Source organism: Tympanuchus pallidicinctus, unplaced genomic scaffold (genome assembly GCF_026119805.1).
Source record: "Tympanuchus pallidicinctus isolate F22 unplaced genomic scaffold, pur_lepc_1.0 scaffold1, whole genome shotgun sequence".
Lineage (NCBI taxonomy): Eukaryota > Metazoa > Chordata > Aves > Galliformes > Phasianidae > Tympanuchus > Tympanuchus pallidicinctus.
In genome coordinates, this window is record NW_026294618.1 from 35,520,453 (window position 1) to 35,544,775 (window position 24,323).

The following is a 24,323-nucleotide window of genomic DNA, read 5'->3' on the forward strand; positions in this document are numbered from 1 at the left end:
CAGTGCCTTCCCCTTTGCGGGAAGCAGCTGCTTTGCCATGTATTCAGCAGCAGGCCAGCAGCAGTGTGGACAATGTCAGTGCTCTCTTCCCACGGATGGACGTGCCCAGGGAAGGCTGGAGGAGCTGGGTATGTGCAGAAGTGCTGAGGAACGTACCAGGGTGGGATTTAGACAGCGGTGCCGCTCTGGGAAGCTTGGACGTGTAACTGGAAGGGGAAAAGTGTTAAGAGGATAGGATTGAAAGCCATGTACTGAAGGAGTAAGGAAAGGAATGTGGTGAGAAACATAATGTGAGGGCACATTATGCTGTCCTAAAAACAGAGCAAGATGCTTTTGAGAAACTGCTTTAAGGATACAGATAAATATAGTTAGTTTACTGGGCAGCTGGTTCCATCCCTACACGTAATGATTAAGCTCTATTTTAATAGAGCTGGGTACATATTCTTTTTTCCTGGCACCGTGATTCTTACCAGGAAGGTGTTCTGACTATTTGAAACCTTTTATTATGCAGCCCAGACATCTGCATAGTTACACCCTTTGCCTTAGTGCTGGTACTGTGCCTTTTAGCTTGAGCAATTCTCTTTTCCTAGTCTTTAGCTGCAAATTCATCTACAGAAAATAATTACTCATTTCTCAGCTTTCACTCTGAGAACTAAAAAAACCATGCTCTTCCACTTTCTTCTTCACACTCTACATACCATTCTAGTAGCTTTTCTTGTTACTATTTCAGAGTGTACTTCTGATTAGCTCAACATACTTCTTTGGCTGCCCAGAATACTATGTTGATTTCCTGATCAAACCTCAACAATGGCCTGTAAATTAGCTTTTTTTTTTCTTTAGTTTTTTTCTAATCTATCCTGGAAATATTCTTTTCAAAATGAACCCTAAAGACTGGTATCTATCTATCACTTATAAATAGACATACATATATATATGTATGTATATATGTATGTATTTTAACAACTACTTCAGATTAGCTGCTTAGACTGCCTAGGATTAATGAGTTCTCTTCATAATTAAAAGAAATTGTTACTACTGGTTCCTCAGTGTATGACGTTAAATTTTACTCTATTTCTTATCCACCAATCACCCTCCATCACACCACAATTCATCCCATGTGATACTTGAATCCTTCTTTATATTGTCACACCTGATAACACTTCATCACTCACTTGAGGCTTAAAAAATGACTTAAGAGTAAACTCTGAGAAAATTTATTCCTATGCTTGCTTCAAATCTATATTTCATTTGAAATGAAGTCCTATATTTCATTTCTACAGGTTGCTATTTCTCTTTTATTTGTCCCAAATTTACCTTAGAATTCTAGTCTTGTCAAGTTCAATTAAAATAGTTCAGGTGAAGGGTATCTAACTGACTTCCTTTGCCTAAGTAAGCAAAACCTCAAAAAGGTATCTGATGTGTTTGGCACAATCTACTTTGGGAAAGCCACATGATATATTATTTCACTGACCTTTTAATTATTCTTCTCTAAAAGATTCAAAGTTTTTTTTTGAAGCAGACAGACAGTACGTGCAGACAACAGGTGCCTAGTTAACTTTTAGAGCAAACTTGTTGGGCTTCCATCACTTGTTGACATAGTAAAACTTGGCAGATCTTTTCAGAATGTAGCTTCACTTCCTCTTTCCTTGCTCTTTCAAGATTTCCTTTGCATCACAGAAGGCCAGGAATGTTTGAAAACTACAGTGGAATACCAGTAAATATTCTGTCTGATCTGCTAGTCTCTGCGCCAAATAGGTTTTATTTTCATCAACTGTGCAATTTTCCTCTGGAAGCTACATTTTGACATACTGTATTTTTATAAGTACACTTCAATAAAGGTATTTAAAGTTTTTGAACAGAACTGTATCTTCTGTTTTCAACTTTAAAATACAACAATCCTCAAGATCTACCAGGAAGCTTCCTCAAATGACACATATTTCAAGTCAAGGTCCAGAGTTTTTAATGGGTCTTTTGATTAGCAACATATACTATTACTTGCATCTCCTAACAAATAATTTTGAGGTGATTGGTATACTAATCATGGTATACCTATCACAGTCTGGGATTGATTAAATTTATTTTTAGTCTTTGAGAAATATGAAAGAAAATAGGAGGGAAGATGGGAAAGAAAGATATATTATTTCCTACTGAATATAAATACGAAATAGAGGAGTCTCAACAGAAAATAGCTGCTAAGGTGCTGAATATGCTGATTCTCTTCCTGTCAGAAGCCTGTCCTAATAATTTTAGTTTGTCTTAAGTTAAACACAACAGAAATAGTAATGCAAATACATTTTAGATCTAGAAAACTGTAGTCAAATATAAAAACTACAAATTAAGCTTTAATCTTGTTTAATCACAAGCATTACACAGATTTGAAGATCTGTACATAGTGTATTTAAGTCTTTTGTTCTACTAATATTTGATTAGATTAGAAATGGGTGCTTAAACACTGCACAGATCAGGGCACTGTAATTATCTAAATGAGAATTTTTCAACTGAGGTGCATTTTTGCCAAATGAAGTACTGTAATAAAATAATGCCTGCCTTATAATGAGAATCTAACACCAAGATCATAAAAGGAAATAGCCCATAATTACTAAAAGTAAGTTAGACCAAGAAGATCACATCCTTTACTGATAAAAGTTAGTACTGAAAGATCATGCTCCTTTTCACTGAAACACTTAAAAAAAAATGCATTGGGATATTTCTAGGTCTGTTCTAGTGCAGCTGGAGCAAGAAGTATTTTTTAGCAGTCTGATCATTATTCCAGCATCTTAACCAATTGACCCGTTCACATGGTCTGCGATACCTGGTATGATGATCTCAGGGACATCCAGAATGTTGCCAAATGAAGCAGTTTTACGATGGCCTCGTTTAGGCTTGGAATAGGCTGAAAAAATACACACATACAATACACATGCAAAACACTAAAAAGGCAATAGCAAAATTATTAAATTTGTCATATCGCATAAAATTTCATAAAATTTGTTAAACTGTAGTTCATGCAAAAATATTTCATGCAGAATAAACTGCATTGCCTTTCACTCATGCTTACACATAGTAAAGCAACTGTTAAAAAGCAAAAATGCAGAACTAGCCGTCAATACAACACTGTGTAATTAGTTTTAGTTAGCAACACAAAAGTCAAACACAGAAAGCAGCACGGCAACAAAGAAGGGAAAACCAAATGTAATTATCCAAACAGAGAATAAAATAAATCGCTTCAGATCACCTGTATATTCAGAGTAAATTCTTGATTGCCTGAACTTATATAACACTTCCTCTTTGGTGCTGGGCACAAACTATTTTATGAACAAGATTAAAAGTTGGATACTTTTTTCTTTCAATCATCTCCTGTTAAAGCAAAGGTAATCTGTCCCTGAAAAGTGCTTACTCTTACTACATTAGACAATTGTTCCTGCTTTCCATTATTTTGCCCTACTAGGGAAGATGTTTCTTGTTTTAAAAAGTGGCTGTCACCACTAATGTCTTCATCCTGAAGGATATTCAAGAAGCATTATATATTTTGCAATAAAAACTTTTTAAAACTTTTTTATTTTGCCACTTGTGTAGTTACCCATTTAGAGAAAAAAAAATAGTTCCCATTTAGAGAAAAGCCCAAATACAGCTCCCAAAGATAGAACACTGCAGCAAATTTATCTTAATGTGAAATGGTGGGGTGTATTATGCAATTTACACTTAACACTTAAATCTAGTAGTAGGCGAAACAAGAAGATTAAATATTCTTGACTTTATTTATGCTAACAGCCTGATTCTCATCCAGCCACAATTCCATTTCAGTTTACAGCATATTATTTCTGTCACAAATTCAACAGCATTAAAAAACAAAGCAAAAACAACACAGTGTTGTTTCAGCTCTTATTGAAAAATGTATGGCCAGATGGGTTTGACCTGATTTCTAGTGGTCAGTTAATTCCTGAAATAACTAAAAAAAAGAAAACAAACAAACAAAAAAACCCAACAACCCACACACAAAAAACACCAAATCAAACCCAAAACACAAAACTCCAGAATATTCAACATATTCTTTTGCATCAATAAAAAGAAACCCTCCAGTCATAATAAACAAACAAAAAATCCTTACAATATGCTGAAATAACAATTACTATTCAAAACAGTGTACTTATGGAAGACAAACCAGGAAAATTAAAAACTCACACAAAGGAAGTCTACAGTTATCTCCACTAATGTCAAAACCTTACATTGACTTTAGAGGGTCAGTGAGTCCTGATGTTTTAAAGTAAAAACCAGTTATTATTATCAGGTAAGTACATAGTTGCCTTCCATGTTAGGAAACCTTTAGAAATACTCAGGGTGAAGTGCTACACAATCAATCAGTCAAAGATTGACGATACAGAAGACAAATTTTGGTGTAAGGCTTTAAGATAAGTACATAAAAGTAAAAGCGTTTAGGGCAAGATAATATTATCCCACAAATACCTTCAGTATTTAGCAAAACAAGATCCTAAAAAAATCATCATACAACAAAAATAAAGTAGTCATGGTTGAAAAGAGTCAGAATATGATGCTTATTTCCTTACTTCTTACAGTTTCCTGGTTACCCTAATTATCAGATTTGTGCAGAAATAACTGCATCAACTAAATAACCCTGAACAAACCAAAGTAATTTTGTCTGCTAATTAAATCTATAGCTACATACCATTAAAAAAAGTTTCAGATGTCAAACTTAATAATTGATGTTTGCATAGATCAACAAACAATATCTTTGATGAAGAAAAGAGACAAGAAAGTGTTTGCCAAGTATAAACATTTTTATTAAATTGATCTTCTGGGAAGATTGAAGATTGTTTTCACCATAAAATTATTTATGCTTACGAATAATTTCCAATCCACTCACGGACTCAGTATTTAACCATAACAGTTTATGGCTACCTGAAGCAAAGCACCTGAAGCTAGTTTACTTTTTAAACAAAAGATATGCTGTGTTCGTCTGATGAATAAAATATGCTTATGTTTCTGAAATATGACAAAATTGAGTTTAAAACTTATTTGGGAACATGCTGACCGTTAAAACCAACTATCCACTTTTATATATTTGAGGAATAACTGCAAATAAAATGCTATTTTAAAGATAATTAAGATAAGTACAAAGATAAAGCTTGTGCATCTGGAATAGGACTGATATTTAGAAGTCTCAGCATGATTTTAGAAAGGTGAAAGTCTAATTGAACAGAAGTAATCTCTATGTGACCTTAAAAGTACCTAATTAAAGTACCTGCCTTGCAGCTGAATGTACAATATTCCACCTCAGCTAATAAAGGATGAGAAAGATTACATGAAAAGTTAAAATATTTTCACATGGCTAATTTTATTAACCTGCCGTAAGACTTCATTTTTTTCTCTCTTCTCTTATTTATTTATTTTCTAAAATAATCTTCCCTCCTACCAGTTCCTTAGTCTACCCCACGAACATAATTTTACCTGTGGTAGAAGGTATTCTTGCTTCCATTTCGGACATGTCAGCACTCATCCTTTTGGCTTCTCCTGAAACAAGGGCTGACTGAGGTCGCCCACGAACATCTGACAAGCTCTCCACACTGCTTCCACGAGACGGTGGTAAACTCAAACGGCCAGGATCACCCTGATTCAAGGGTTAGAATTTTAAAAAGAAGGGAATCAGATCTGCAGAAAGTTCCCTATAATATACTCAGTATGTGGAACAAAATATATTTCTACAGAAGATTTAAAAATTAGGCAAATTTTTAAAATGGTAAAAATTTAAACTACTATTGGCACTTAAGAGCCAAATATCTTGTAACCTGCAAAGAATTAAGTTTACTCTAATTCAAATTGTTTAGAATTAGGTCAATACTGTCAGAAGAGAATATTTGTATTTTTCCATCCCACTTGAAATAAAACAGTGTTTTCAAAAGTCACATAAATGTATAATCCTTTCATGTTATACTAAACTTGTAGCTCTAAATTAAGGTAATGATATTTGAATTCAATTTTTTTAAACCTACTGAATCCCCCTAAATCAAATGAACTCTTTTTTGATTTCACTGAATGTAACTTTTAATAGCCTTCCAATTTATCTTTTTGGAATCATTTGGTGCTTTTCCATCCACTTTCATGCTCCTTTCTTATAAGTAACTGAAACCAATTTTGTTCTATTTTTTAAAGAAAAGACACTAATGTTTCTAGTAGTTGCAGGCACGCTTTTGTCCATTTCATCCTTTTCATTATTATGATTCAAAATTACAGGCATTTACTTACCGGCTGCTTGGCCGCATTTTTCATTTGCTGTGCCAATTTTGATTCTAAACGTTTAATAGTGTCATTGGTAGAAGCTCCTTGGAAGTCATTTGGTTCCATGTTTGCATCACTTTTGTTACTTGTATTTGTAGAAGTGATGTCCATAAATGAACCTGGAAATTCAAAGGAAAAACAAATTTTCATAAAAAACCCTCAAGTGTATTTCTTCTCCTTCTCAGAAGCTTTACTTTGCTTTAAGGTAACTTTTAATGAAAGGAAAGCTGCCAAACTGGAACAGACCTCTTTATAAAATGTGAAGAGGAGTGGGTGGAAGACGGAATATACGACTAACTACCACAATGACATTTGAAGTCATTCTTTAGTTTGCTCTGAAACTGCTGGAGTAGTTGGTAAATTAACAATACAACTGGCAATATAATTCACAATTAATGATAAGGTCCATCGTTTATTACAGAGGAGAACAAATACCTGAAAAAATAGAAATCAGTATATATTCATAGTTGAAAGGTATAAATCTTATCTTATAATCATGTGCTGAGAAGTGGAGACACCTTGTAAGGTTAGTAAAAATATAATTTGCAGGTCATTAAGCAGCCAAGTAGCGAAAGAAACGTCATTCAAAGTAAAATAAATTTGGAGGTAGAAAAAACCAAATCAGATAGCAGAAGGTGAAGACAATTTCTACTGAAGTGGGAAAACTTGTCTGTAAAATCAGAGGACAGAACAATCTTTATTTGCTATTAGTAAAATATTTTCAGTAGGGGAAACACTACCTGAAAGCCTAGCTTACATTTTGTTCTACTCCCCTTTCTAGTGTTTTCCTTGTGCTTCATTTAAATTATTGTACTTACTGCAATTTAACATAGAACTACTGCAAGTTTAAACTGTGGAGATGTGTATGCCCATTTTTCATTAAAGACATAATTCAGCAAAACTATTTGTCTAAGAACAATAAATATGTTGTGGTATGAGGTCTTAACAAAAATTGGATTCCTGCCAATACATAAGTTTGTGAAAGATTATCTTTTCAAATTTGAGTTCAAAACAAATATGAAACTGTATTTTATAACCCTTGTGTATCACTTCATGTTTCCATTGTATTCTCTTATTTATAGAACAGTACCTGTACTAGTGGCAGAATTGCTTTGCCCTTCATCTGAATACTGGCAAGGATACTGCAGAGGTTCATCAGCTCCTGGAAAGTACTGTGAAAAAAAGCGGTGTTTTAATAGTAATAAAAAGTAATTGCTTTAAAATAGTATGAATAGTACTTTAAATAAATAAAATAATTCATACATATAATAAATTCTATATCATACATAAAACTTTATTTAAAAAAGAAGTCAGATTATTTTAAATAATACATTAAAATATGACTCTTTTTATTAATTTCTCCATGTTTGTTATAAATGAAACATTCTACTCCTCCCAAAAAGAAAGAAATTACTCCCCTTCTTTACAGCAATAACTTGATACATATATATCTTTTTCTCAAATAAAAAGAGGAGAGAGGAACACATTAGTCTATATTTAAAGTGTGACAAAAGGCATACCTACTGTAATTCAATTTCTCAACTAAATAAGTAAAGAAATGATTAAGAAACTAAAATAAATTTAATACCCGCATCAAGTGTGTCATTATCTTAACAATTTCCTCCATGGAAGGTCGTTGTGAGGGATCCTTGGACCAACAACGGGTCATTAAACTCTCAATTGGTTTAGGTAAGTTTTTGATCAGTGGCGGTCGAGTACCTAAAATTGAAATTAGAAGAAAATTTAAGCAAACTTTAAGAAGACTGACAGTGACTGATCTCTTTCTGATATTTTGCTGAACAGGTATAGGAAAACATGTAGTCTGAAAAAGCTGGCCCATACTTCATTTTCTCTTTTAAGCAAAGAACTGACAATGTTCCTTTGCACTACAAATGAGTTACAGGTACATTAAAAAAAAGTAAAAAAAAATAGAAGAAATAAAATGAATTTTTTCCTTCAGAAGTCATTTGCATAAATTCAGTGACTGACAAAATACAATGTACCACAATGGTACTTAAAATGGCTAATGATTACGTTATAGCTTTCTGAAGAACAAAGCCCTATGCTGGGAAGTGCCAGAAGCCTTTGATATCCACTGTTGAAGTCACACACAAAAATGTATTTTTGAAGTTGCTTTTGCTCTTCCTGAAAGACTACTAATCGCTAAAAGTATCAATTCTGGATGGCTTTTTCATGGACTCTAGGTATTTTCAATTATGTACTTTACTTCAACTGTAGTATAACCTCATTTGATTTTGTTCCATTTTCTACTCATTTTATTATTTTAACAACAAATACAGTTAATAGACATCCAGTTGTGCTTAACACATGAGAAGTAGAGACGTTTTGCAAAGAAAGCAGTGAGTACTTAAAAATGTATTAGCTGTAACTTATGTAAATAATACATAAATTGTATTATGTATACGTATTAAATTGTAATTTATGTAAATAATACATAAATTAAGACAGTTTAGAGAAGTGAACCAAAAAACACTTTAAAAATCAAAGTGGGCTTTTTCTTCCCCTATGAATTTTTTCTGCAACTTAGCAAGGCCTTCTGACTTATTACATTCACATTTATAGCTATTGCTTTTATTAAGTCTCCCATCAGTCCTGACTCAATGACTTGCACCCTTGAAAAACTGAAAAGGAGAACTTCTCTCTTCACTCAAAAATGCTGTTTGCAAACATCTTTCCTTGTGTATCACTGACTGCAACACTCATCCATCCTATCAATGCCTGCCATCTTTACATACTTGATCAAACAAGATTCCTATTCTCACCTTGAGCTCCTATCATTCAGTACTGAAACTACAATTCTCAGGCACAGTGCCAGCCATCATTGCTTGCTTGTTAATTAGATCATCCAAACAAGTTCATTCTTTCTTTGATGGTGTTTTTCACAAATGGTAGAAACTTTTTGCAGACATTCACTGGAAGTACTCTGTTAAAGCAGTTATACTACTACAATTAATATACTACAGTCTATTATTTTGACTATTACTGTACCATTGCTTCATCTGTCTTAATATAATCATTTTTCTTGTTCATTATCCTAAAGTGCTTGGGACATGGCTCTGTTCTGTGTTGTACCTAGCACAGAAAAGTCCTGCTCCATGTCTGCAGGACCCTAGATAAAACAATTTAAACAGCAGAATAAAAAAAATCAACAGATAAAAAACAAAGTAACATTTTTAATGCCCTATGCTCCTGAAGAGTTTGACCATTTTTACATTTTAAAATGTAGGTTAAATTACTTGAACTTATGCATACATGGTGTAAATGCCCATTTTTTGAAAAGATAAAGGGCTATTTTTTTTAAAGTACACGACTCAGACCACTGTCAAATCTTCTAAAATGGGGAGCTGTAATAAATGTACAGCTTTTCTCCCTTGTTTATTTATACAGTGGTTATATGCAGCAGGAAATGCAAACAATGTAGCAGTCAAATAAAACAAAAACCACACTAACATAGAAGTGTTAGTGTCTTATTATTTATTCTTTATGACACAAGTCCTTATTAAATGAAGAACAGAACCAAAAAAACTAATAATTTAAAAACGTATGCTTCAGAATGTTCAGCAAATTTATAGGTGAAATATACAACTTAAAACGCAGTTAAACATTTTCAACTCACCATTGTGAACTGCCCACATTATGCGGAAAGCTGGACCACCAATCTCATCAAAAGGTTTCCTACGGGTGATTACCTCCCAGAGAATAATACCCCAACTGAAAACATCACATTTTTCACTGTAATTGCTACCTAGAAGAAATCAGAAATATACTATTTCTTTTCTATGTAACTTTTCTATAACTCACTTTTAATAGGTACAGTTCCATATGAAAAATTGCTATATATACTTCCTTTCATCTCATATTTGTTTTCTTTAAAAAATAAAGTTTTCTAAAGCTGTTTGATTCAAGCTAACTTAAGTCTGAAATCATGTGATAGTATGATCATTAAGAATGACTCTCTCTGGAAATCAGTCCATTTCACTTGGAGTCATTCTGGAATGATAAACGGAGTGAGTTTGATTTTATATCAAATGCAGTGTTTGATTTTATATCAAATGCAGCTTATTACATTTCAAAGAACTTTTGAATTCAGAACTTAACCTTGCTTCATCTAAATATTCTTGTTGAGCTCACTTTTTTCATATTAATCACAGTACGTTAGCCATCACTGTCATATTTCTTGCACTCAATTAATAGCAGGTCTTCAGCAGAATCATAAATATAAAACATCACCATCTTATTTCTACTCTGTTTATCTTTCTTATTGTTTTTTGTCATGCCATTACTTAAATCGAGTTCTCTAGTCACAGGTCAAATATTTCTAAGTCTAAGTTACAGGTGCAGAAGACAAAAAGGTGGTAAATAATAACATTCAGAGACTACAAGAGGAAGACTGTATGTTCTGCTGCCCTAACTCATGCAAATACTGAAAGAAATGTGAATGATTAATAACACGATAATGATAGCATAACTATAAATAACAGATTTTTAAAACTAATATGTAATAAGAAAGTGTTACTGAGACGACTCATTTCATAAGTAGGAATTAATGAAGCCTAGTTTTATGTTAACATTTATCTTATAACACCCAGTTGCAACAGGCTCCGCATTTTGTATAAGCCATCCTCTTCTGGCCCCCAGTACCTCTGACAAGCAAGGAAAGTAGCATACCCTAAGACCAGTTCTTGCAGGTTGGACAGTCTGAAAGTCAAACTGAATAAACAGGATGCAGCCATGTACTGGAATCCTTTCTAAGCAAGGGCACTCATTTGAATTTCTTGCATCTATTGATATTACAAAGCTTGTAAGAACTTGGTATCTGTGAAACCCTTTATACTTGTATCAAAGTAACTGAATGCGGTCAACGAATTAAAAAAATTCTGAAGGTGAATAACAAAGTCAGCTTTCCCTTCAAAAGGCAGCTGTTAATGATGGCAGATTAAAAGGGAAGTAAAACAATCTTTCAGTCTATCTAGCGACATTTCTAGCTGCACATTCACCCCATCTTAGGCATTCCACTTTGAAGTGATTCCTCCCAACAATGGCAAGACAGGAGCCCAACAAGAGCTTTAATGCTGCTGCGTGGAGCAAAGCACTGAAGAACTGCATCTCTCTCCCTTTTGTCAAAACTACTGCATGGAAAGAAGCGGCAACCTTAAGGCCTGTTGTCTCTGCCAGATCTGAAGATCTGAAGTGACTTTTCAGTGGACAAAGCTGCCTAAAAATGATACTTGGTACCAAAGGGAGTGAAGACTCTATGGTGCACAGTGGCAGACAGACAGCTGTGATGGGAAAGTAGTGTTATACTCCTATTTGAGCAAGGAAATTCTATTTTGAAGCTGAACACTAGTGATAGTTCAAAGCCAGTATCTAACATAAGGAGGATATCCTACTGTTTCATTACTTAACAGACCTAGGTAGGATAGCAGATGCATCACTTTTCAATATCCAATTATCTCAAAGCATTTAAAAAATAATTTTGACAAAGGGAGCTCAGAGCTTATACTGATTTCTTCTTTTCCATTTTATTGTATCTAAATGATATTTTTTTCATTTAGACAAGGGTCTAAATGCCATAATACTTAAAACTCAGAGAAAGTAATAATATTAGGAAAATTACATCAATAATCACTTTTTAAGTATGTCACCTATAAGAGATAGTTCTTAAGCCTTTTTAGTTCTCAACTAAAACTGAGTTCTAAAACAGTACCAAAATAATATTACTGCTTATCCCAATGTTAATTTCTGATGCAGTAGTAGATGCAAATAAGTTTAACAATTTTGACATAATTTCAATACTCTTTTAATACATTAATACTTTAATGACTGTCCCAAGAGTAATTTGATATACTGCATCGCAGAACTTATTGAAACCCTTGATCTTTCCTTTATACTGATTCTTGCATAAAAGACTTGTGGCATCATCACTAAAAGCTTTCAGAAAAAGGTCCATAAAGCCAACTGCAAAGTGAAAGCTTTTGCTGCCATCTAACAATAAATTTGCAATACAATATTTCTTTGTTCTGTGCTGCTGAATTTATGTAGCAGAGAAAGTAAGCAAAACACTGTAAATCCCCACTACGGTGCTCTTATTTAAAAATCAGTTTTTATTTTTTTCACTCAAAACCAAAAATTTTGCTTTAACACTGATAGTGCAATGGATAACTTCTAAAGGAGAAAGACATCTCTAATTTACACAGTTTCATTTAATAGTAAATAAAAGTTAAGAAAGGATGCACTCCTAGCTGAAGTTAAAGAAACAAAGTAGCTCCAATATAAAGTGACACAATGGAAAATGTTTAGGCACCAGAGTAAAACTGGGAATCATCCTTAGGTGATTCCCCAAAGTGACAAGCAGAAGAATGAGGTACCTTCAAAATAAAAGCTCCAAAGGTGGGGCCCAGGAGGAAACCCCTCGCAAGAATATTAACTGTGGACATGGCAGAACAGAACACCTGCTTTCTGAAGCAGGAAGATGACACCTCCAGACCTGTCTACTAATCACAATCAATGCTAAAATGTGTTTAATTTGCAATCTAATGACAACTGCATTATTTCTCTAGTAATAATAAAGCAATTATACCTATCTAATTATCAACTGTCATCAGCCTTTCCCAGCTCTGCTCAGAGAAATAGCTTGTTTTCTTACTTAACTAAATTAACTGTTAATAACAAGTTTCTCAGAATGCAGGGAAGAGGAAGTACATAAAACCTCTAGAGATGAAGAAAACTAAGAAAGAGAGACAAAGAAAACCAGACAAAAGTGAAATTACAAGAAAGTGGAGGTTTCAAAATGAAGGCAATTATGTTCAATTTAGTGACACTAACTCGCAAATTCTAAAGATAAAAGCTGATCAAAATTGGGAGTGAAAGTAATAACAGTATATTTAAATGTCAGGAGAATTTGAAATTACTTAAGAATCTCAGAAATAGCACAAAACTTGTGAAATAGCCCTCTATTACTTAGTTTTATTTGGTTTTAAATAAGAAACAGCAGCTGTCTAAAGGTATCCCTTTAGAGGAAGGAAACCTTGGAAATGACACAAAGGTCCCACATCTTCCAGTAATTAATGGTATAACACTAACATGATATAGTCTGTTTGGTGCTGCTCTTTGAAACTTTGCACAATTATTTGGTAATATACAAACATGCAGGTTTTAAAATAAAAGTTAGGATTCTGCCAAGACACTTTCAATTGCTATCTCAAAATTTAATATGATGATTGAAATAGAAGTATAATTAAATGATGCTTTTATTTCCTATACAAATACATTCAAAGTTGCATCCCTAAGAAGAATGTACAATAACAACACAATAAATTATTATTACCTTCAAAAACTTCAGGTGCCATCCAAGCAGCACTTCCCTTATTGTTGGTCATGTGTGTTTGAATATCACAGGCTGTACCAAAATCACAGATTTTTAAAACTGTCCCCCCAGCTACCAAGAGCAAACTGTCAAGGAAACAAAATAAATAAAAAAAATTCAAAGCTGTAGGATGAAATAGCCTGGTGATAAAACAAGGAATTTTTTATCCTAACAATTATTCTAATATAAATGAGTATCTGGGGCTTTGTTACTCTGTGCTTTAGTTTTGTAATCTAAGAAATAAATAAGAACACTTGTGTCTAATCTGAGCATACAAAATAGTTTTAAAATCAAATATATTCCATTATTTATTCATGCTTCTACACCATATATATTTCTTCCATGCTAGATTTAAATATTCTCAGGCATAGCAATCCACTAAGCATATATTGATAAAATTTAGTCTTTCAGATGGGAGAGAATGAAAAATAAGTGCTGCAAAAATTTTTGCCAAAAGAACGATGATTAAGACTCCCATTAATGTCAATCAGTGTAGTTATTTAAATCTTAATCAAAACTGGTGATACAAGAAAGAATTCAAGATTCAAAGTGTGACTTCACACTGTCATTTTATCTGGTAGAAGTGCTGGCACCCACCAAAAGTGGGTGATCCTGCAAATCTCTGTTTCCAGCAAACCTGTGGAACCAGATCTGAAGGTTGTATGATTCTAAGATGAGTAAGATCAACAAACTGCCTGGACAGAATAGATATTCATTTTTATTTAACTGGAAAGAGATGAGAAATTTTGGCTATGGGTAGTGGAACAGACAAGAGGAGGTAGAATAAGATGATCATATCAGATTAAATATGACAATATCAAATTAAATACAACATTAAAACCAACCAACCCAATATTCTCTTATCAAATACCACTACCCGTCGTAAAATTGGGATGCTTTACATGCCTCTGATTAGGAGCCCTATCCTTATGAAAATCCTCTCCTGTGAGAAAGGGCAATAGCAAGATGTTTTTCTGGTCTAACAGAAATACAGTGACTACAGATTGTTTCCTGTACCATGCACCATCGCTCTGTATCTGAAGCTTCAAACACACGGTTTTCATTTAAAATACAGTACCTCCAATAAATGTATTACCAATTAAAGGTATTTGTGTCAAATACAATGAAATTATTAAAATTGATCTTCAATTTTATGTGCAAGAAAAAATGGAATAGGTGCAATAAACCTACTTTGGTGGTTTCAGGTCTCTGTGAATTAGGGCCTTTGGTTTCATACTGTGAAGATATGCCACTCCTTGGGAACACTGTAAACACCAACTCATCGCGTGTGCAGCAGTATAATGAGGCAGAGGTTCAGCACCATGCAGCACTGCAAAACAAAGGCACAAACTAAAAAGAACTTTATTGTATATTACAACAGATACAATGGAGTTAACAACATACCAGTCAGAAAGCTGTACAGAACCTACGTACTTGTCACTGCAACTTAAAGTGTCCTTTTGCAAATTGTTAAATTAATGGAAATGTCAAAATGGTATCTAAGTTTTAGTATGTTCTTCCTAATACTTTTATTAGAATTCTGCCAACCAGTGATTAACAATATGAAAGAAGTTACTTTTTTCAAGAAGAGATAAAGTCTGTGTTAAACAACTATAATGGGAATTTACATGTAAGTAAGAGCTTTTTCAGATGAAGTTTTCCACAGAAAAACCTTAAAATGACTTTTACAAATATTATCAAGCTGATATAAATAAACAAATTAATAGGCTTAAAAGTAATTTTTAGAAGCACACATCTTTCTCTTCAAAATTCGTTTAAGACATATATATGAAGTGACATTATATTTAAGACGTTTTTCCTAGCACCGGCACTTCAGCTCCAGGAAGACATATTAAAATGATACTCACCATTGTATAGAGAACCTCCTTCAGCATACTCCATAACAAGACACACCTTTGAGGAGAGGAGACAGAAAATATGGATGTTTTAAATGGAGGGACAGAAAACAGATTTTGTAAACCAAAAGTTCTTTGAGAGGATCTGCAATGTTCCACACCTAAGCTAATAGAAACATTTAACTGTGAGGTACACAGTAAGTCAGGCTTAATATAAATACAATTTAACTTAACATTTAATTTGCACTGTAAGTTAGGAAATAAGGGAATGCACTTTCTCCCTTTCCTAGCTCATCTTGAAAATCGAACACTGTCTTCATACTGCAATTAATTTGCCTTCACTATTTCCTCAGAATGGCTTTCAATAGTTTTAAATACTATGTCAAAAGAATGTAATCAGTTCCAAGAAAAAAGTGATCCAGCGTTTTAACCAATTGTAAATTCCTCATTAGAATTAGTTAAGGATGTATTTTTCCTGTGACTGTACTTTCTCTTCTGCTTTCAGAATTTGTGAGACTGTTTGCAGCTGTGGCAAGAAGACAGCAAATCCTGAAAAGTGCGTATACGAGAACAGGATCTGATTTCTAAGCTATGATTAATGGGTTGCTAATATATATAATTTCTGCTTGCTGATTTGCAATTAATGGGACTACACATCTGAATGACACTGCATATGTAATACGCTAGATGCCATTTTGACAAATTGAAATATAAACAGTGTTTAAAAATGTTTTTGGGGGGATTACCCTGAAAAAATTTATTTCTCCTAACAGAGGAAGAAAGCAACAACAGAAAACATATCTGAAAATATCAAGCAACCTATACACCTCTATCTATATCTACACCAATAAGCCTTATTGCGGCTTAACCATACTAAATTTATATAAAGTACACTTTTTTGTATATAGATTACACATTTGTGGTTGATGCTTGCATATGGTAAGCTAGTTACCTTTTGTTGCACTGACAAAGATATAACTTACTGGGTTTAGACAGGCTCCATATAACTTGACAATATTGGGATGGTTTACTCGTGACAGTTGACGAAGCTGCAATACAAATCACATTTAATTTCAAATCATGGGAAAAAAAATGCTGTATAGTTCATACACAACAACAGCAACTGAAGTTTTATGTGTCTGCCTAAAAAAACCTCAATGGTGATTTGAGAAATTACAAGACTAGGGCCATTTTTTACATTTTAATTTATATAATTAGAACTGTATCTAATTTAAACTGAATTTAAAAGAAATTTTCAAGAAATGAAATGTAAAGTTTTCTTTTCTGGAGTAGTAAGAACATTAAAATCATAAGCACTGTGTAACTTTGGCTTTTTAAAGGTTTTCCAGTCTTGTATCCTTCCTTCAAGTCAGACTGCCTAATCTCGTAAGTAACCTGAATCATAATGGCTTTATAAGCAATAAAGCAAGCTACTCCTCTGTGAAAAAAAATGCCACAAGCCTATAAAATATACTACTGGGTTTGATATTAATGCGACACAGTTCCAAGAGCCTACTGCTGCTTGTTCTGATAGTTTTTAGAAACATGCCTACTACAGAGAGGAAACTATTTTGCACTGAATTTTTCTTCACCTTTAGACAGAAGGAAAGGCAAAAGGAATTTTTTTTTCTTTTCCATAGACTTCTAAGGCAGTTTACGCTTCTTGCTATTTGGTCTAGGGATCTAACGGTACTTTTTCTGCGTACTTTGGAAGTTCTAATAAAACTGGAATACTACATCTGATGTTTGTATGTGTAGGTCTTCTTGAATCCCAGTAATTATTAAAAATTTCTGGGATTCTCAGATCTCCTTCTAACACAAAAATGCTAAGAGACTCATCCGATGTACTCAGTACTAAATTAGACTCAGATTAGAAACACTGAAAACTTATAATGGTAATGAACAGCATTTTTACATAGAGACCTGTAACAAATATGCTTCCTTTTGTCCTTAAATATGTTAGATTTGTAGTTCAGTGTCTGAGAGATTTATTTTAATAAGTTTTGTCTTTCTTGAAAATTGTAGATTCTTACTAAGCAACATGACATTCTTTACATCTCATTTAAAATACTTAGAACTCAAATCTAGAAAATATTATACATCTTGGGAAGTTTATCAGTATATCTGAGCTACTCAAAATCTTTCTAAGGAAATAAACATTGAATGGACAAGTGATTTGTCCTCAGTGGTTCCATGTATCAACAAATCTACACACAAAAATGACAGCATGATTCAAGCTGCTGAATGAAGATTCTAGCTCAAGTACCTGGAAGTAATCAGCTCCAGGATGCTAATGGGTATTTCAGCTGTCACTTGATGTCACTGGGACAGAATTCAAAAAGTAGTGTTTCCCCTGCCTCTCTTTTCTTCTTTCCTCCCAGTTTTTATGGGAGTGAGCTAAAGGAGGTACAGTGCACTCTAACTGTCCTAACTAGCACTGTACTGGATACCATAGGCCACAGGGACTTTGTAAAACAGACATATCTTTTAATACTCAAATTTAACATGTAAAGAAAACAAGCTCTGCCAAAATCCATGATTGCAAAAACATTTACTGTACCTCTACAATGAAGGCTTTTCTTTCAGATTCACTTTCTATCTGTTTAATGGCTACATCCTTAGCTCGCCATTTTGCCTTGCAGACCACACCAAAGGCTCCTCTTCCAACAACCTAGAGCATGATATGAAACACTTTAGTTAAAACTTGATATGGTTTAATTTTCTGCTCAGATATTTCACAAATAGAACAGAAATTTAACTTATCTATCTTCTCTATTACGCTATGCTAGCTATTAATAGAGAAATTCAAACCTCACAAATTAAAATGCACATGCAAAAAAATATACAGAACTATCCTGAACTCTGAATGAGATGTTCATTATGATCACAGTTATCTTTCCACTTTCTCGCAGGTGCCACAATAATGTGAGAAACATAAAATTTTGCTGTGAGTCCTGCAGGTAAGCATAGTGTCTGTATGATTATGCTTTCTCCATTGTTTTTCATGTCTGTTGGAATCACATTTCCTGAAGTTAATACAGAGCCAGACAGGAACTATAATCTCCAATGCAATTTCACAGAAGCTGCAGTAGCCACTTCACTATACTGTGTTATCTAAGAAGCCTTTCAAAATAGAAAACATTTGTGAAGCAGCTCATTATTTAGAGCGGTTTTTACAAACTCAGCATGAGAATTAAAGCAGGATAGAGAGAAATGTACTTTCTCTGTGAGGTTTACTTTCAGTTATGGGTGAGTTATAAAATATTGGAAACTGAAATTTCACTTATACTGTGCTTTTTCAGGGGGAAAAGAGCAACACACAGGAACAAAACCAAAACATGCTTATGCAGTTTAAAACTGAAACAAGACCAGCACCAACAGTGACTCTAGCTTCTACAGGAAAGCACAGACAAGTAGGTGTTTTATATATATGTGTGTGTGTGTGTGTACGCCTGAAAGAGGTGTAGAGGAAAAGGAGAAAATAAAGGTGCAGAAAGACATAAAAGAAGCTAAGGGATAGGAGCTGCTCAAAAAGAGTGTGAGGTAAAGCAGGTGTGAAGGATGGGGAAAGAGGAAAGGTACAAGGGGCTAGATATGCTGGTATCGATTTAGTAGTTGGCTATAGCCTTCCTGTGTTGTTGGTTTTAATGGCATTCTATGCATGTGCTTGTGCTATTAGTCCTTGATTTTAAGTAATTATATATGTATCTATGTTATGCAATAAAGCAGACACGTAAAATCCAATGAATGCTTTTTTGGGGGGAGGGAGGAGGAGGGTTGGGTAAAGGAGAAGAAGAGTGGGCAGAGAAAATAGCAAGGGTGGAGTGGAAGCATTTAGAAATGTGATTATAATAACAGTGTATTATGGCAGAGTTTAATTTTACTGAAATGGGTAATGCACACCCACATGAATATTATTTTAGTTCGAAAAACAGACTTCCCAAAATTACATTTACTCTTCACTAAAGTCATATTTATTTATAACTTTATTAAAAAAAAAAAAAAAAAAAAAAAAAAAAAAAAAAAAAAGAAAAGATGCTCTGGAAAAAAAAAAGAAGAGAATAAAGAGAATATTTAAAATTTTTAAATAGAATAAAAGGCAAAAAAGAGATGACAATTAAAAGACAGACAAAATGTTTAAACCAGAAAATCTGATACTGCATCGGCATAAACATTACAGTGATTCTTACAGGATTGTTAGTGAAGTTACTTAACAGTTACTTAAGAATGTAAGAATGGCTTGTTACAAGTAAAACGTAGTTTGGAGGAGTTCAGTGAGTAACTGCACGTTCCCAACGCTTAAAGAATGCAAAGCGCCAGCTGCATGAAAGCTCATCCTTTGAGGCAGTAACATTTTATGGTTTCACCTCAAAATATTGAGATGCCCCACCTGTACAGTACTAGCTTGGAATGCAAAGTAGATGTGGAAGCAGCATAGTGACCAGGAATGTACAAGTGCCAGACTGAACCTGCCAAGGCCCTATGTCACAATGGCCTGTGACTATCAGGAATGAAAACTATGCTCTGGTGAAGTTCAGCCTTCTAGATTTCACAATGTAGTGAAGCTGATTTCTCCTGAGAACAGGGCAACAGAGGCAGGGATAGCCATAGCTGCAGGTAGATAGTTCAAGACCTGCTATGATTCCATGCTAAGCATCACAGAATCTCCAATCAAAGGCCCAATCTGAAGAGAAAAACAAAACAACCAAAATTTTCATATTAAGAAAAGGAGAAGTATGTGAGATCTTTTTGACAGGTCATTTATGGGTATGAAAGACAGCTGCCCTGGAATGGTGATCAATGGCATTTTTCTTTTCTGGTTTCCTTAATACACTCAAAAATATATCTTCTACATCATAGCACACACACCTAGCCTTCTCACCTTCACTCACCACAGGCTGAATCTACCAGATGAGAACTGCAGCATGGCCACCATCTACTGCATTCTGTCCCTCAAAAAAGGGACACACTGACTATAACGCTTTTCTCCAGCTACAATATATAAGATTCTTCTTGTGAAACGACAGACACCAACTATTTTCTTGTAGCCCACGAGACTTTGGAAATCTGGGGTCAAACAAACAATCATTTACCACAGAAAAATAAATGGGAAACAGTGAGTCATCTGAAGACCTCAAGACCCCAAAGTCTATTTTGATACCTCCTCTTCTCACTTAGACCACATTTCAATAGAAAAAAACCCCAAGTTATTGTCCTTGGTAGTTCCCCACCAGATGGACGTCTAGTGAAAACTCTCAATCTGTTGGTGCACTGTAAGTTTGTGCTTTTATAAATACATAAATCCTTTATCCTTTATAAATCCTGTATAAAGTGCTGATTTACTCAACACATTGAGACCAAGATCATCTACTGAGCAAGCACACCTAACAGCCTGCTTACAGCACAGCAGTTCTAAGGAAATGCTGTTAAATAGAGCAACTCGTGCATGAACTGCACTGCCACTAGCAACTCAGTTTCAACTCTGCTGTTATTCTACAACTAAAAGAAACCTAAACTGAGGGAGTAACTTGTCCTCTGCTTAGGGAAAGAGAGCTGTGCACATAATGATTTATCCTAACTGGAGACAATTGACATTAATGCTGAGTGAGTCTCCCTTTGTAAATGCATTCTTACATTTAGATCCTTACATCCTTAATGTTTTTTGACTGTAGCTTATAGCTCTGTTCTATTCAATGCAGTGATGTGGAGAATCCATTCAAAGATACTTCAAAAGGTATTGAAGATATCACATACAATCCAAAGACACCAGATAAAATCCAATGAAACAATTTGACCTTTTTTTTCTTTTCTTTAAACTTAGCTTACATCCTTTACAACAACATCTGATAAACAAAGTTTACTTTTTGAGAGGATAGTTGTATCTTTCCTTGCTGAAAAGATTTGTGTATCACTATGTTTCACTCTAACAAGTATCTGAAAGTAAGTGGGAATCGGCCTGTTCTCCCAAGTAACAGCAACAGCACAAGAGTTAATGGCCTTAAGTTGTGTCAGCAGAGGTTCAGGTTAAATATCAGAAAAAATTTATTCTCAGAAAGAATAGTGAGGTATTGAAATAGGCTGCTCAGGGAGGCAGTGAAGTAATTGTCCTTGGAGATATTCAAGAAATGTGTAGATGTGGCACTGTGGGACATGGTTAGTGAGTACAGTGGTGATGAGTTGACAGTTGGCCCAGATGATCTTAGAGGTCTTTTCCAACTTCAGTGATGCTGTAATTCTATGAGATTTACAACTATACATACTAGTAACAAATATCTCTTGCATTTGATTTTACAGACAAATCCAGCCCATAAGTCAGTACAATAGTATACTCTGCCCTGAAGATTAATCTATGACTGTCTGCAGATTTAACATGAAATAGTTGTCCTATCAACGCATGCTAAAAAAAAAAAGTTAAAAAATCAGTGTCAAGTGCAAAAGAGGAAGAGTTTACCAAGAGTTTACCATACAGTGCAGTCAAGGTTTCATATCAATTTGTCAGTGAATTTGTGCCTGCTTGTGCAAAGGCTTAAACTTCAGGGGAGGACACGAATGCAATAAATATTTATCCGGGATACAGAGACAACAGATAAGAAAGAGCAAACAGCAAGAGCAAAGATGGATCCAACACAAACTTGAAGTTTACTATATATGGTATCCCACAGTATGTTTTCTTACATAATGGGGAAAAAATATTAATTGTAAAAAGACATTCTTTATAAACAACAGAATTAATCTAGTGGTGGAATCCACTTTCTTTTTATTTTCTTCCTTTTAGGTTTTCACCAAACTTATTATTTAAAGGACTAAGTGTTGGAATCTGTCAGAACAGTTCAACAAAGGCACTAAGTAAAGTTTCCTTCAACACCGTGTGCTGGAACTAAGTAACTTAATAGCATATGAGGGAAGCGCTGTCTGAACTTTAATTTCTTCATGCTCATTCCTTCTTGTCCCCTGCTGTTGGTGCCACACCATATGTTTGGGCAGTAGCGCATATTCTGAATTATATGAAGCACAGTTAATGGAATTATTGACACAACAAATCAATAAACAGCAGTTGATCCGTGGCACCGTGTATGTTTGGAAAATGATCTAAAAATAAACACATTCTTTTGGTAAAAGACTTTGGCCCTTTAAATATCTTAGAAGATAGAAAAGGAAAATACAAGGCAGATTATAGGTTTAGAAGTAGAACACTGGTGCTTCTACTAATCCACATAATAGTTTCTTGAGAATCACTGAGTTACTTGACACAGACATTTTAAACTATCAGAAATGCTTGAAAAGCTTTACAGACCAAAAAGACTGTACCTGAATATATTCTTCTCTCTATAAAACTCATACCAGTAAAAAGTTATGTTTTAACGTGTGACAAAACAACATAGCAAAAGAGTGCCATTTGCATGTTTTCCAGATAGTGTATTTAGAGTCTTATTTAAAGAATATGAACCATACAAGATCCATGGAACAAATATTACCTCTGCCTCTGTGTACAAATAGTATCAAATGCTGTACGTAAACAAAGATACATGATACTGACTGGTAAGTATGTAGACCATACCCACTGCTAAGAATGTAGACTAGAAATCATGGAGGAAGAAACTGCAGATATACTAAGGATGTATTTTGTACCAGGGGACATGAAAAGTGCAGTGTTCCCTAAATGAATAAGAAAATTGCATCAATGAAACTATATGTATTCAGAAGCACTATTCTATCAGATGTCAAAACCTTACAAAGATTAACTTCAATTTTATATCAGCTGTTTTCTATTCATTTAAAAGTACAAAAAAACAGAAATAGTTTTTATTCCTACCCATGAAATTTCCACATCATTTAGCTCTGTATGTTGGATGCTTGGTGCTTTTCTTTCTAAAAAGACATTGCTGAATATGCCAGACAGCAATAAAATATAATAACTCCCTAGTTAGCATACAGAGTATTCCTTGGAGAACTGTCTTCATCATTTGCAGCATCTACACTACACTTTTGTTTATGATTATGGGAAGCAAGACAGGCATTTACAAATTAACAAAATGGAACAAAACCCATGCTTCCAGACAAACAGCAGTCTCTAAAGTATCTTTAATGTCTGTCCATCTTTTTTATTGCTGGCATATTTGGAAACGAAAGATTCAGTGAAACATTTGGAACCCTCAAGCTTCATACACAATAAAAGATGGAGAAAAAAAATTAGACAATGCAAAAAAAGCTACAAAAGATCCCACAAAACCCAGTGTAGAGGCCCTGGAATACATACTAAGTTTTCTATCATTCATTTAGGGCAGCATCAAATTCCAACTTCTGTTCCCCTGTGTTTGTTATGCTTTATTAAGCAGGTTGAAGCAAATCGGCCCCATGCCATGAATGACTGTGGCCAGTACTCTGGCAGCACTATTATGAAGGAACTCAGATCTGCCAATTCTTACAGACAAGTTCTTTGATGGGCTGAGTTTATTTGTATTAGTGCCCAACTCCAAAGATTTCTTGTCCTTTTTGGGATTGATACAGCAAACAACAACAACAAAGTCACACTACTCCAAAATAAAAAAAAAAAACACAACAAAACATGAGCAATCCTACCGACATGTAGATGTTGTATCTAGCTTAAGTTATGCAAAACATTATAAGAAAAAAGGTTAATTACGGAAAAAGCAGTGAATAAAAAACAGTTTGCACTCTTAACAAATATACTTAATATGCGTTTGCCACAAACTGACACAGGCAGTCCTTGTTTACTAAGGCATCATCTATTGGAGTTGGCCAACACTGTACAGCCGTTATTTAGC

At 34.2% G+C, this 24,323-nt stretch overlaps 1 protein-coding gene and 1 long non-coding RNA gene across 9 annotated transcripts in view; one reads left to right on the forward strand and one right to left on the reverse strand.

Annotated features, from left to right (window-relative positions):
• Positions 1-24,323, reverse strand: part of MAP3K7 (mitogen-activated protein kinase kinase kinase 7) — a 49,950-nt gene that overhangs the window by 20,726 nt on the left and 4,901 nt on the right. For 4 of the 7 annotated variants that reach the window (XM_052672793.1, XM_052672786.1, XM_052672823.1 and 1 more), the window contains exons 2-12: positions 18,098-18,208; positions 16,521-16,586; positions 15,550-15,595; positions 14,873-15,011; positions 13,643-13,767; positions 9,932-10,060; positions 7,883-8,013; positions 7,385-7,466; positions 6,262-6,413; positions 5,467-5,626; positions 2,813-2,893 (exon numbers count right to left, since the gene is read on the reverse strand). In XM_052672793.1, the coding sequence (XP_052528753.1) occupies positions 2,813-2,893; positions 5,467-5,626; positions 6,262-6,413; positions 7,385-7,466; positions 7,883-8,013; positions 9,932-10,060; positions 13,643-13,767; positions 14,873-15,011; positions 15,550-15,595; positions 16,521-16,586; positions 18,098-18,208 (1,222 nt within the window). Of the gene's footprint in view, positions 1-2,812; positions 2,894-5,466; positions 5,627-6,261; positions 6,414-7,384; positions 7,467-7,882; positions 8,014-9,931; positions 10,061-13,642; positions 13,768-14,872; positions 15,032-15,549; positions 15,596-16,520; positions 16,587-18,097; positions 18,209-24,323 lie in introns of those variants that run through there. The other 3 variants (XM_052672814.1, XM_052672803.1, XM_052672842.1) reach the window with 2 other exon arrangements.
• On the forward strand, positions 44-18,943 carry LOC128075797 (uncharacterized). Of its 2 annotated transcripts, none has more exons than XR_008204115.1 (3): positions 44-128; positions 18,450-18,497; positions 18,840-18,943. It is a non-coding gene; the product is annotated as an uncharacterized LOC128075797 (long non-coding RNA). The 2 variants fall into 2 exon arrangements; XR_008204116.1 differs by lacking the exon at positions 44-128 and adding an exon at positions 16,043-16,093.